General features: G+C 41.5%; 1 protein-coding gene across 3 annotated transcripts in view; it reads left to right on the top strand.

Annotated features, from left to right (window-relative positions):
• The window catches only part of nfatc3a (nuclear factor of activated T cells 3a), a 61,624-nt gene that overhangs the window by 8,667 nt on the left and 40,245 nt on the right, over positions 1–12,712 (top strand). For all 3 annotated transcript variants that reach the window (XM_035157737.2, XM_035157730.2, XM_035157721.2), the window contains exon 2: positions 10,549–11,731. In XM_035157737.2, the coding sequence (XP_035013628.1) occupies positions 10,549–11,731 (1,183 nt within the window). The remainder of the gene's footprint in view (positions 1–10,548; positions 11,732–12,712) is intronic.

The following is a 12,712-nucleotide window of genomic DNA, read 5'->3' as shown; positions in this document are numbered from 1 at the left end:
GATTACAAACATGATAAAGAGTAACAGGACTGTTATGAGGTTCTCCCCTAAGCAGAGGAGACAGATCCAGATTTTTGTCATCACCTCACTGTCTCCTCCTCTTCTATCCCACTACCTCAAGAAACAGTTATGCTTGTAGAATTGTGTAGATAATCTGCGTGAAGATGGCTTAAGGTGATGAGGTCATATATGCATTTCTAACCAGCATTACTTTTTTGGTACAACATACATCATAGCATAATAATCAGTCATATCAGATTTGGCGGTTTGATATGAGTCCTAAACAATTCATTCCTATTTTTTGTACAGACTATCAAGAATGCTTTACTGAACTGCCAGATTCCTGAAGTTCAGCGGAACATTCTGGGTGACAGCAACATTCACGTAAATCTGTGAACAAGCCAAGTTATTCCTTCTGAGCTAATGGACACTGACTACACTAACAATGGATAAGAAATGACAGCATAATTTACAGATGCAAGCTATTTAATAAAAGCCAGAGACTATAGTGCATTAAAGGGATAGTTCACAGAAAAATTTAAATTCACTCATGATCTACTCAGCACTATGCCGATGGAGGGGGGGTGAAGTGTTTGAGTCCACACAACACTTTTGGAGTCTCAGGGGTAAACAGTGTTGCAGCCAAATCCAATACAATTGAAGGAACTGGGGATCCGTTCTTTAGACGTAATAAAACAACAGAAAAAAAACAGAACATGCCTCCATACTGCTCGTGTGGTGTTATACAAATGTCTGGAAGCCCCGACATTGAAATTCGACTCGAAACTGCATCATTTACACTTAAAGTCTGCTACCGGAAGTAGCGATCCTAGCGGATGTAACAATGCTAACGCGCACCCGCGTGTGCCCTTGGGAGAGAGCTTGTGTGCAGTGTGTGCTGTGTTTCCGGTGTGTGCGTGCGAACGTGAACGTGGCTCCAAAGAGGATATCACAGGACATTTAGGCTTAAAACATGGTGTAAATGACGCCGTTTTGAGTCGAATTTGAATGCCGGGGCTGCGGACACTTGGATGACATTTTATGTTTTTTTTCTGTTGTTTTTTTCTGTTTGAAAAATGTATCACCTGTTACTTCAATTGTATTGTATTTTGCTGCTACACTGTTTATCCCTGAGACTCCTAAAGTGTTTTCACCCACCCCTCCATCGGCATTGTGGTGAGTAGATAATGAATGAATTTTCATTTTTCGGTGAACTATCCTTAGTGGCTCACTCCAACTCACCTGAGGTCCAGGTTCACAGCCGCCTGTACCTGTCACAGATATCTTTAGCTAGAGCACAGCAACTGATGATTTGAATCCATATGAATTTGGATGGTACACATTTATTGACACTGTTTGTTTTGTCTTCTGATTTTACTGAGTATACTCATACACATTCTCTCTCTCTCTCTCTCTCTCTCTCTCTCTCTCTCTCTCTCTCTCTCTCTCTCTCTCTCTCTCTCTCTCCCCTCTATCCGAGCTGGCTTTTTCAGGCACATGCACAGTCACCCCTGACAGATTGTTTAAATGTCACCCCTGCTAGCAGTCGCCTCTGATGTTATCTGCTCTGGGTTATTACTGGCCGTCATGCCGTTTGTCTTCGCCTTGGAGGCCAATCTTCTAATGCACTGCAGGTCTACCAATACATAATATACATGAATCGTCTGGTAAATTGTGTGCTTACATGCACACAAGAGACCACGATATTGGGAAAAGCCAAGTTAAGGGAGGAAGTGGCAGCATGCAGATGCAGCCACCAATTGTCAGATATATCAGTGTATGCATGTGAAAATGCAATTAGCGACCATTTTATCGTTTGGGCTTTAATCTTGTTATTCAAGACTGAACTTCACAAGAAGCCACATTTTTAATTTTATTTTTATTTTATATTTATTTTCATACAAATAATTTGAGGGATTGTGGATTGAGCTCTGACACGTGTTACCTGAGCAACAATACTGTGCCTGAACATATCTTCTGTACATTAACACAAGATTAAAGCTGCTGTTGGTGTTCATTTTATGTTGCGTAATTTTTTTACAGTATACTGCTGTTTATTGTTAATGGTTGCAATTAAAAATTGTATATACTTTTTTTTATAAATGTAGTAAAGTACATATTTTTTTTATTATGATTGAAATATAGATATTAATCTTACCTGAGATCTCTCAAATTTTTGTAATGATCCCTAAGGCAATTAGTGATGTGTCTGAAAGGGATCTTTGTGCATTGGTGTGTATTTAGCTCAGGTGGTTACTTGGCACTGTATGTTCAGCCCATAATGTTATCTCTGCATGAGATGGTTAATTAGGAGCTTAATTTAGCTGCTGGCATATGTTAACTTTGACTTAGGCTGCCATTGGTAAGCCTCTGCTGGCTGGTGAATCTGCTGTGACGGCACAGGAAGGCTTCTTGATGTATCCCTAACATAACATTACAGGATAAGACACTAACAAGGCTCTGCAGATGCCAGATTAAACCAAGAGCCAATACGTCAGGATTTTACTATATTTGCTGTGTATTGCAGGACTCGAGATAATTCTAGCCTTACCTATTCTTGCTGACATTTGTATTTTGTTCTTTCTCACTCTCACTGAGTTTTATGTGTGCATATAACCACCTCCACATACAGGAATCACCAGTCTGGCACAAACCCAGTGAGCAAGGTCTAGAGCCACAGGTGTAGGCCAACCCTTACAATATGTGTGTGCATGTGTGTCACAAGCACTGTGTTTAGAAATGTAGGCATCCAGCCAGGCACAGATGTCTTGGAAAACCCATGGGGGGAGGATTTAAATTTGCTTATTTGAGCTCTGCTGGGAATAGCTGCAAATATCCATAAGAGCCCAAAAATATAAATGTTTTCATTTGAAAAAGGATTTGAAATACATGTTTGATCTCATTAACTTAATTGCACTCTTCATCAATGCCATGATAAAACTTGGTTTTCACTCAGTTCATTAATTCAGAGAGGACCACCACTTAGTTTTTAGTGAAGCAACAATGTGGTTGTGACCTTACCAAAAACAATTAACCTTGGCATTCTTTGCACTGGTGTCCAATTGGTAATCTGTAATGGCAGATACCATGAGTTGAAGAATTGGGTTCAGCAAAGAAAAAGGAGGATTTGGTGCAACTTTAAGTGAATAAACATGATTACATGCAACAGGTCAATTTGGACTAATTGAATATGAAGCTTATCTTCTTTGAAAAGGATGACAGACAGTCCAAGAAACATAAAATTGTTTCTGTCATTTGTTGTAAACCTTTAGATTTTTCACCTGTTTTACAGAGTGCAGAATAGAAAAATAGCAACTTTACTTTTTAAAAATATATTAAATTGATTATTTATCCGAGTAATATGCCAATAATCCCATGAGGTTGACAGTATATGGTGTTTTGGCACAGTGTTGCTGTGATCTGTTGGTCAGTAGCTCTTTAGCAGAGCTGAAAGAGGAGACTGGGCTAAACACAAAGCCTTCTGTATAGGGGATGTAAGCAGAGCCTGTTCTAATCAACTTGCTTGCCCACCACAAAGGTAACCTGGGTTTAGGTTACCATCTTGCCTCAGCACCACATGGTGTTGGGGCAAGTGGGTAACCTTAGACATTAATATGAATTAAGGTGCACATACATACACACACACGCAAACACATGCGTGAACATTGTCACACACAAAGGCTCACTCCCATATACCCACACGGCATGAGCAAAAAGACACATAAAGAGGCACTGCAACAGGCACACAGGAACATACACAAATTAATTTACCACCCACAGTTTTACACCCCTACTCACGAACATACTGTGTTCACACAATGAGAGGTAGATAGAAAGATTGTGTGTGCAACAGCAGGAACCTGTCATCTTCTGTGGGAGAGAAAAATTCTTCCCTCCCTCAATAATAAACTAAGCTTTCTCAGAATGTGTGGCCTGTGTGTCAGACTCGGTCACAGGACCCTGACACACTTTGTGTGCAGTGAGAGTAGGAGGAGGGAGGAACACAGTATATGTGGATTATCCCTCAAGGGAGAATCCCCAGGCTGTGTGACGGTCAGCCAGAAGCCTGTCAAGCTTTGTGTCGAGGAGCCAAAGTGAATGCCACCATCATCAGTGGGCCAGGCCGTCCCTGTGGTTTCCTTGAGAATACACTGGTGCTTGTTGTGTCACCAACATCCAACCATCCACACTTTACCCAAACATCTCCCAGCGAGGCGGAGCTATTATTAGCTTAGGTACAGCAAAGCCTCTTAGAGATCTTTATTTAACCGGATTGGCTGTCTGATGTATGGACACTTAAGGAGTGTCTGAGGCACTTGACTGTCAGAAACAGTGCAGGGGATTTGCAACCGAGGCCATTGATAAAACATACCTCTCATCTCCCTCCTCTCCTCTCCTCTCCTCTCCTCTCCTCTCCTCTCCCTCTCCTCTCCTCTCCTCTCCTCTCATCTCCTCTCCTCTTTCCTGCCTCCTTTCCTAAGATGACTGTTGTTTGGCTCTGACAGGGGGGTTTCCCACCACCCACCCCTTTCCCCACACTGGAGGGTTTTAGGTGGCAGGCTAATCTTGTCTCAGGGCAAGGAGGGCTGTTGGCCAGGTAACATGGTTGTCCCCTGTCTGACCCTCATCTATGCAAGACTGCCACTTAACTCTCACCATCACGTGCTATAATGGGTAAAACAAAGTAGAAAAGTTGATAAATTAGTCTAAAGATTTTATAGAACAGAGTAAGAGAGAGTGATTCTCTAAAATAATCATATCAGGAACTTTATAACACTCAACCACAATCCATGATTGTGGTTGAGTGTTATAAAGTTCACACTCGTTCACACTTGACCTGATAACAGTATTGGTACCTGGGATTCAGTACAGGAACCCAAAGGTAGCTTTTTTCAGTGTTTGTTGGTTTCATAGTGAGGTTTGCAGACATAACCATCTCACATATTATTTGAACATACTAATCGCATCTTGGTGAGGATTTTTGGATGTAACCAGTGGCTAACTTTTGGATGATGCTAAAAATACTAAGCGAATATCAACTACAGAAAATCTTTCTCTCTATACTCTGTTACTTGCTCACCCATGTGTTCTCAGGTACTGAAATTTGGCCCCATTTAATTTAACGTGAATGGACATTATAATACCGATGTAATTTGGTCAGTACCATTAAAAGTAACAAGTTTTGTACCCAACTCCATCCACTGAAATGCAATCTTACGTAACAGTTTTGAAATGTACTGTTGAGATTATCCTGACACGAACCAGCCAATGGACTTTTACACTTTTTGTTGTTTATTTCATCCACTTGTGATAAACCAACTTAACTCCCATTTAGGTTTCACAACAAATCAATGCCACATAAAAACACAGTGCCAGATTTACCAGCAAAAGATCACAGATCTTTTCACTGCGACTTTCATTCAATTTTCACTCTCAATTTGTGTGTGATTAGCACCTAATTTACAATGGCAGCAGCTCATTATTGAGTCTGCACCTGGGACTGCCCTGCCTGGCCCTGAATTATCTGTTTTCAATGTTGTTTTGGTGTGATTGAACAGAGCTAAAATTAGTCAGGTTGTGAGATTGTGTTTTTAGCTAAGCAGCAAACCAAAGAGGCCAACTGACAGATTCAGAAACTGATAATTCACGTTTTACCTGATGCACTTTACCATTTAATGTAAAATCCCTTCAGGGGAATATGCATTTCCATAGTGATGAAGATTATAATGTGAGTTGTAGGATTGAATGAGGCATGGCACATCAATTTACTGATCCACACAAACACCACTTATATTTTATACTACTATACAGTAATCCACTTCTAAACTCCTCATTCCCTGCAGGCTCTTCCTGCCACATGTGCTCCTCCTTGTCAACTCCAATCTTCATATAACTACTTGCTTGTTTCATGTAGCAGTGTCTTCTTATATGTTTTAAGGGTTTTGTTAATGGTTTTGTAGATTATTGTTCTTCACATGCATTTGGGGCATTCATTGCATTTAATCGCGCAACGTCACCGGTGCCTCCAATGCGCAGGAGTCAGAAAGCATCCCAAAATGAATGAGAGCTTTTTTGTGTGAATGGCAAAAATAATAGCTGGAAAATGTAAAGAAAAATTAAAATGTAATGAAAAGAATTAGCTGTTAGCTCAGACTCTCCGGTCACAGCTGAGGATGGTTTTAAAATTAAACCGCAGGAGTAAACTGCAGTTTTAAGGTAAGAGGTTACCTCTGATAGAAACAGGCTAATGAAGGAATATTTTGTGTTGGACAGGTGTCATGAAATGGGTTACAGCTAAGGAGCAGACTTATGGTTTTTAAAGCATAAAGCAGGATTTTCATTCATGCTGATGTTGCATGGACAATAAGTCAGAACGCTACTACTTTTAGCAGGCATCAGCATTACAATGTTCATTTTTGGGGCTAATGTTGTTCTTTTAAGCTAATAGCTACTCGCTTCTGTTTCTCTGTGGATCATGTGTCATGCTAGGGGCTAGAGTTGCCTATCAAAGGTGATGCGTGGTTTAATAAAGAGGTGAGAAATGCAAGAATGTGTCCCATACAAATTCACCTCCAAATAATAATTTCACTGGTTTCCAGGAGCTGCTTTATTTCTATACCGTGAACATTTTGAGCTGTTATCACAATGCTGTGTGCACATTGTCAGTTGTATGATGACAAACAAACAGATCCAACCCTGAAATGGCATTTACATTGAGTCAACAAAAATTTTGAAAACAACCAGAGCAGTTTTGCACACAGAAATGTTCGTAAACAAGAAACCCGTCTATTGAGTTTTACAAAATTGGGTTTAAATACAGTATTGCTTAATTTATTTTCTGCATTTGAATTTTAATCATGCTGCCATCGACATTATAATATAATAAACTGTTTTACTTTCAACTCTATTACTACTTGTATTATTGTGCACACAAGATCACCTGGCTGGGCCTCTTTCTGAATATTGTTCTTTAATATCTGTCCTCTCTTGGGGTGTATGGCAAAAACAACTCGTCATGCAGACACGTGAGGAGAGATGAAGGCAGTTGGTCTCAACTGGCCTCCTGTTCTTGATCTTTGGTAAATTTAAATAAAATGTTTAGTTTTACCCTAAATTGTTTTTTTCTTTTTCATTAGTTAATAGAGGAAGAAGGAAAGACGTGGATTTGCTGTTTCATTTTCAGATCATTTTGCAATGACACACATGTTTTTACCATATCACAGGTGATGTTTCTGTTCTCTGTGAACATGGTAGTGTTGTCAGTCCATAGGACATGGGTGATGTTTTAGCAATGCTTTTGTATATCTCCCTCACTTAGGTCTTATGTGTGTCAGTCTTTACTTCCCTGCCCTCGGTTTCCTTTTCACTATTTCTCTCTTCCTCTCTTTATGTTTCTCTATTTCCTAATTCAGTGAGTGAGCAGAAACATAATATTTTCTAATCTTCACAGCCTCTGTCGCTTCCTCTCGACTCTGTTGTCCTTCTCTTGCTCCCTGTCAGTCAGTCAAATGCTGTCGTCAGAGGATCTACCGCTGAGTCTTGTGACAGGCAGGCAGGGCCAGTGCAAAGCCAAACAGCTATAAATAAAGAGCTCGCTGCTACTGCCTCTGTTGCTGCTCTTGGATAGAGAGGGAGGGCAGAAACATATTGTAGATACACACTCTGCTCCCCAAACCCCCTTTTTTTTATAAACTTCTTCAAGACTAGTCTCAATGACTAATTTGACAATGCTGTCATATTAGTTTTGGCTATTATTTCATGCAGGTGCAAGCAAACTATTGACTTATTACAAGATTATGGCCTATTTAGATGGGTAGTCAAGTTAAATATTTCTAAATGTTTGAAATATTAAATATTGCAATGTAACAAAAGTGTCTCTTATTTTCAGGCAGGTCGGTACATTTAAGGAATGAAGGGAAGTGTTGCGTAAGGATTTCACAACTTTATCCTGTGCTTTTAGCTAAGCTAGATGTTTTATGAATGCTCATTGACCGATATATTTGCTCTGGGCATTTTGCTATTTTATTAGGGATATTAATGATTTAATTGATTCTTGTTTCACCTTTCACAGTAAATTAGAAGTTGTATTTTTCATAACTTAATAGGCCAAAGATTGCACATTACAGGATGGATGGTGTTACATGATGTTTGCGGGGGTTTTACTGTTTATGTTATTTATTATTTACAGTGGATTATGGCTGGGTCTGACTCCCTCCATGGTCCAGTGGCCTGGGGCCAGTAAACGTTTATGTAGGCATGACTGACCAGTCACTGGTCAATCCCAATATATCACTGATGTGGTATGTGGAAGGTTATTTGAATCTGCTTATTATAGTGTTTAGAGCACAAACGCAACTGTCATTGAGGATGTCATGTCATGGCAGTCTTACATTAGCCATATTATGAGACACTTCACTAAAGTTCTTGTGGCTAGCTAGTCATGTTGCCAGCTGCGGTTGAGCATGAACATACAATCTTTCTTTCCACCAGTAACCATAGTTGTTGTGTGGCATTCAGCTGTTTTTATAATCCATTGTGAGATTTGTTTTCAGTAAGAAAACACAGCTACAATGTCAGGTCAGCACTATAAACAGGCAGCTTATAAACTGCTAATGTGTTTGTGCAAGCAACCGTATTGAGCTAAAACTAACTTTTACTGTAGATTACTGTATAATGTCATCAGCTGTGGGATTTTTAGCAGGCATTTTTGCACAAATCTCCAAAGTAGAGATGAAATGCATTATAATGTTTAGTTGTTTGTTTAAACTTTATTCAAATAACACAATCTGCAGTTTATACAAGCAGCGGGATTTGAAGGACTATGACTGGCATCATATGATGGTGTTGTTGGCTACTTCCGAATCAGAGTTCCTGAGTCCCTGAGAGGGTGCGTTAGATTTATTGTTCCCATTCTTTGAATGATGTTTGAATGATGGCTCTGCAGTTTTGCAGCAGAATTAATACGTTACTTCCTGCCTCTTCCTACTGTACCCGGCTGCTCCACCTCTTGCTTTGATAAATGTGTAGGATTTGTTGCTGTTGTGAGCGCGTCTGTGTAGAGAATCTCCCGCTGCTCTTTCCATGTGTGAAAGGCAAACTGCGGGTAAACTTTGTAGCCAATTCTCCTGATTTTACCCGCAGGTCATGACTGAAAACGGCTTTAGTGTTTTCTGTTGTCGCGTCATTGTAGAGCTGCATGCAATGCTCTTCTACTGACTCTCTCTCTCTCTCTCTCTCTCTCTACCTATTAGTCTTTCTGTCCCTCCCTCTCTCCATCAGCAGCACCAGGAGAAATCTCACCATGTCTGTGAGCCATTAAAACATCCATACATTTTTTACCAACCCGCAGGCAGCCATACCTTGTCATAGAATCATCTGTAGATGTGCCCGGTCCCACGAGGAGCATGCAGCTCTCAGCAGGCAGGCAGTCATTCAGACTGTTGTGCATGAGAGTGAACAGCGTGCTGTCATGCATAACATGAGATTGAGGTTGAAATATAGGGCCCCTGTAATTACCAAACTATCAAATTGTGGGAATTTGTTTTTCATATTTTGGCTGCCAGTAAAACATAATAGCTATATATAAGTGGGCCAGTGGGGGAACATTTTATACTGGACACTGTAGGCTGTGTTGTGTGTTTTGCTGTACAAAAGTTAATTATGAGTTCTGAATTGTGGCCTGTGCCAGTCCTAAATCTACATTCATGATGCAGATATATTTGGACATGTGAAATAGAATTTTCACATCTGAAAACATAGGAGGTGTGTGTGTGTGTGTACGTGTGGGGTATTCCCGATGGGAGCAGCAGAGCATATCCAGTGGAAGTTTATCAATAACCTCTAACAGAGTAGTGCCAGTGCGGACAATGAGCTTTTGTCTGTTTGTTTGTGTGTGGTTGTGTGTATTTGTGTGTGTACATGCTGCCTGAGCCAGATGACCTTTGGTATAAATAGCCTGCCGGCGCTAGCTGTGATGACAGCCGACAGCATGCACCATTGTGTGAATTTGTTTCCTGAGTAGTGCTGTTCATTGGTTATCCCTCTTGGAACAATGCCTGTATGAGTGCCTGCTACCCAGCAACACTCTGGCCTCTAATTTCCTGAAACTGGGCTCAGTAGTGTAAGTGTAAACTCAGGGCACAACCGCACCTGGGTCTGTGACCAAATCATTTTTGCAGCGGCTCAGGTTTAGTCCTGTTGTAGTGCAGTACCAGGTGAAAGCTCGACTGAAGCAGGATGAGTACATTACTTATAGAAGGAATGCTGTATAATCAGGTGAACCTCAGTAATTATCATTTATATATTTTTCTCTCTGTTTGTTCGTATATTTTTCAATACCATAATAAGAAAATCCATGGTATGACAAACATTAATTTTGATACCATGGTGGTACACCGTGAAACCACAATATCGCTGCCACCCTAATCATACCATGTTGTTGTTGATCAGGATTTTATATTCAGAGTGAAACATCAGAAAAAAAATATACACACAAAAATATTCTCCAGATTGCTGTGTCTTGATATTTCTTTCATTTTTTCCCCCTAGATCTGGAGCCTGATGACAACACATCATTCTACATCCTAAATGTGGGCCAGCCCCAGGCTATGGTCACGAACCACCAGTCTATTGGCCTGCCTCGTCATGGTATGCAGTCTCACTCCCAGGTCATCAACACTTCCCCACGCCTTCAGTCACACAAATCAGGATTGGCTCATCCAGGCTACGAGGTACAAGACTCCAAGTATGGCTCCTCCCCTCTTCTGCCCTCTGCTCCTATGGAGGCACCGAAGGCCTTTGAATGTCCCAGTATCCAAATCACCTCCATCTCCCCTAGCTGCCAGCAGGAGATAGGTCCCAATGGAGAGGATCTGAGGGCCAATGGCCCAGATGGGGACTATCACGGTGACAGACCTCTATCCAGAGACCACCTGTATTTGCGGCTGGACCACTCATACCGGGACTCTTCGCTCAGTCCTAGCCCATGCAGCAGTCTCTCTTCTAGGAGCTGGTTCTCTGATGCCTCCTCATGTGAATCATTCTCACACGTCTATGATGATGTTGACTCAGAGCTAAATGAAGCAGCTGCCCGGTTTACCTTGGGCTCCCCACTTACTTCCCCAGGCTGTGCCTCCCCTCAAACCGGCGGTGGAGTTCTGGAGGAGCAGCCCCATTGGCAGCACCAGCACCCTGCCTTTGTGCACCACTCCCACTCCATCAGCCTGTCACCGCGACAGTCACCCTGCCACTCGCCACGCACCAGTGTCACTGATGAAAATTGGCTCAGCCCGCGGCCACCTTCCAGGCCATCTTCCCGTCCCACCTCACCCTGCGGGAAGAGGCGTCACTCTAGTGCAGACATCTGCTATCCCGTCTCATTGTCTCCACATCACTCACCCACACCCACGCCAGGACCTTCACCCAGGGGCAGCGTTACAGAAGACACCTGGGTTGGCAGTCCTTCTGTGGGCATGTCGCCCTTCCAGTGCTGCCCATCAGAGGCAGACATCCCATCTAAGACAAGGAAGACCTCACAGGATAGAACAACTATGCAGTCTGGGAAAGGGGAGCTGGGGCTAGATGACCAAGGAAATATGTCGCCTAATCTAGACTCTCCCTCAGACGAGGCCTTGCACAGCCTGAAGAAAGACGGGCCTGGGGAACAATTCCTCTCAGTGCCCTCCCACTTCTCATGGAATAAACCCAAGCCTGGTCACACACCTATATTCAGGTAAATTAGCTGATGTTGAGAAGAATATGCAGGAAAGAAATTCAAGATTTATCTTACTACCATGTCCAAATTTAGCTTAATCTCACAGATGCAGTTTTATAATCCCGCAAAATCAAATAATTCATGCAGATGTAGAAGACTCAGTGGGAAATTCAACGTTTAAATCTTTTCAAAAGTCAGTGAGGACCAATATTTCAGCTGGTTCACAAAATTTTCAGTTGCTATCCATTTGTTCTGTTCACTTTCTACAGTTGCAACTGCAGTATTATTTAGTAATAAATCTCTGACTCATGATCCTAAAACTTGAAGTTTTTAACTTAGAGCCAAAAACAGAAGGTGACAGAAGGTGAAGGCAATTACGACCTCTTTATCAGTTTTTTGTGAATTATTAATACTTCTAATAATGCTTGGCAAGACACCACATGTCAAGCTTGAAAACAATAAGTGGGTCAAGGCTAAACAATAGACCTCAGTGATGAATGTGTTTTTATTGAGTGTTGTGAGCTGTCATAAAGATTGAAAATCCTTTTTGATCTAGAAGTCAAGTGTAAACATTGTAGAGCAGTAAATTGGTATCAAATAGCACCTTAGATTATAATAGGCCTGTTGATGGATCTCTGTAGATCAATGTTCAGTAATAGTGAACTTTGAGCCTTGTATCAGCAGTATAAATCTGACCGACAGAGTATAATTCATTTATTAGTATGTGGAGGGAATCACGGAGATCAACACCCACACCGATTCCCTCCAACACACAGGCACAATATCCACATTAAAGAGTAATGGGCGCAAATAGAAACTCATGATGGAGGTTTCTTAGGAGAGCAGTGTGCTTTCTGTTCTCCAGTGTGTGCAGCAGATGAAGACATGGCCTTGTTTGCGTTCACTGGCCCCAATTTCTGTAAACCAGCGCTGGGCACATATGGTAACTTAGGGGTGAACACATGCACACACACACATGCACACACACACATGCACACA

Source organism: Hippoglossus stenolepis, chromosome 1 (genome assembly GCF_022539355.2).
Source record: "Hippoglossus stenolepis isolate QCI-W04-F060 chromosome 1, HSTE1.2, whole genome shotgun sequence".
NCBI lineage: Eukaryota > Metazoa > Chordata > Actinopteri > Pleuronectiformes > Pleuronectidae > Hippoglossus > Hippoglossus stenolepis.
The sequence above is the reverse complement of the archived record's forward strand: the minus strand, read 5'-3'. Positions and strand labels throughout refer to the sequence as shown.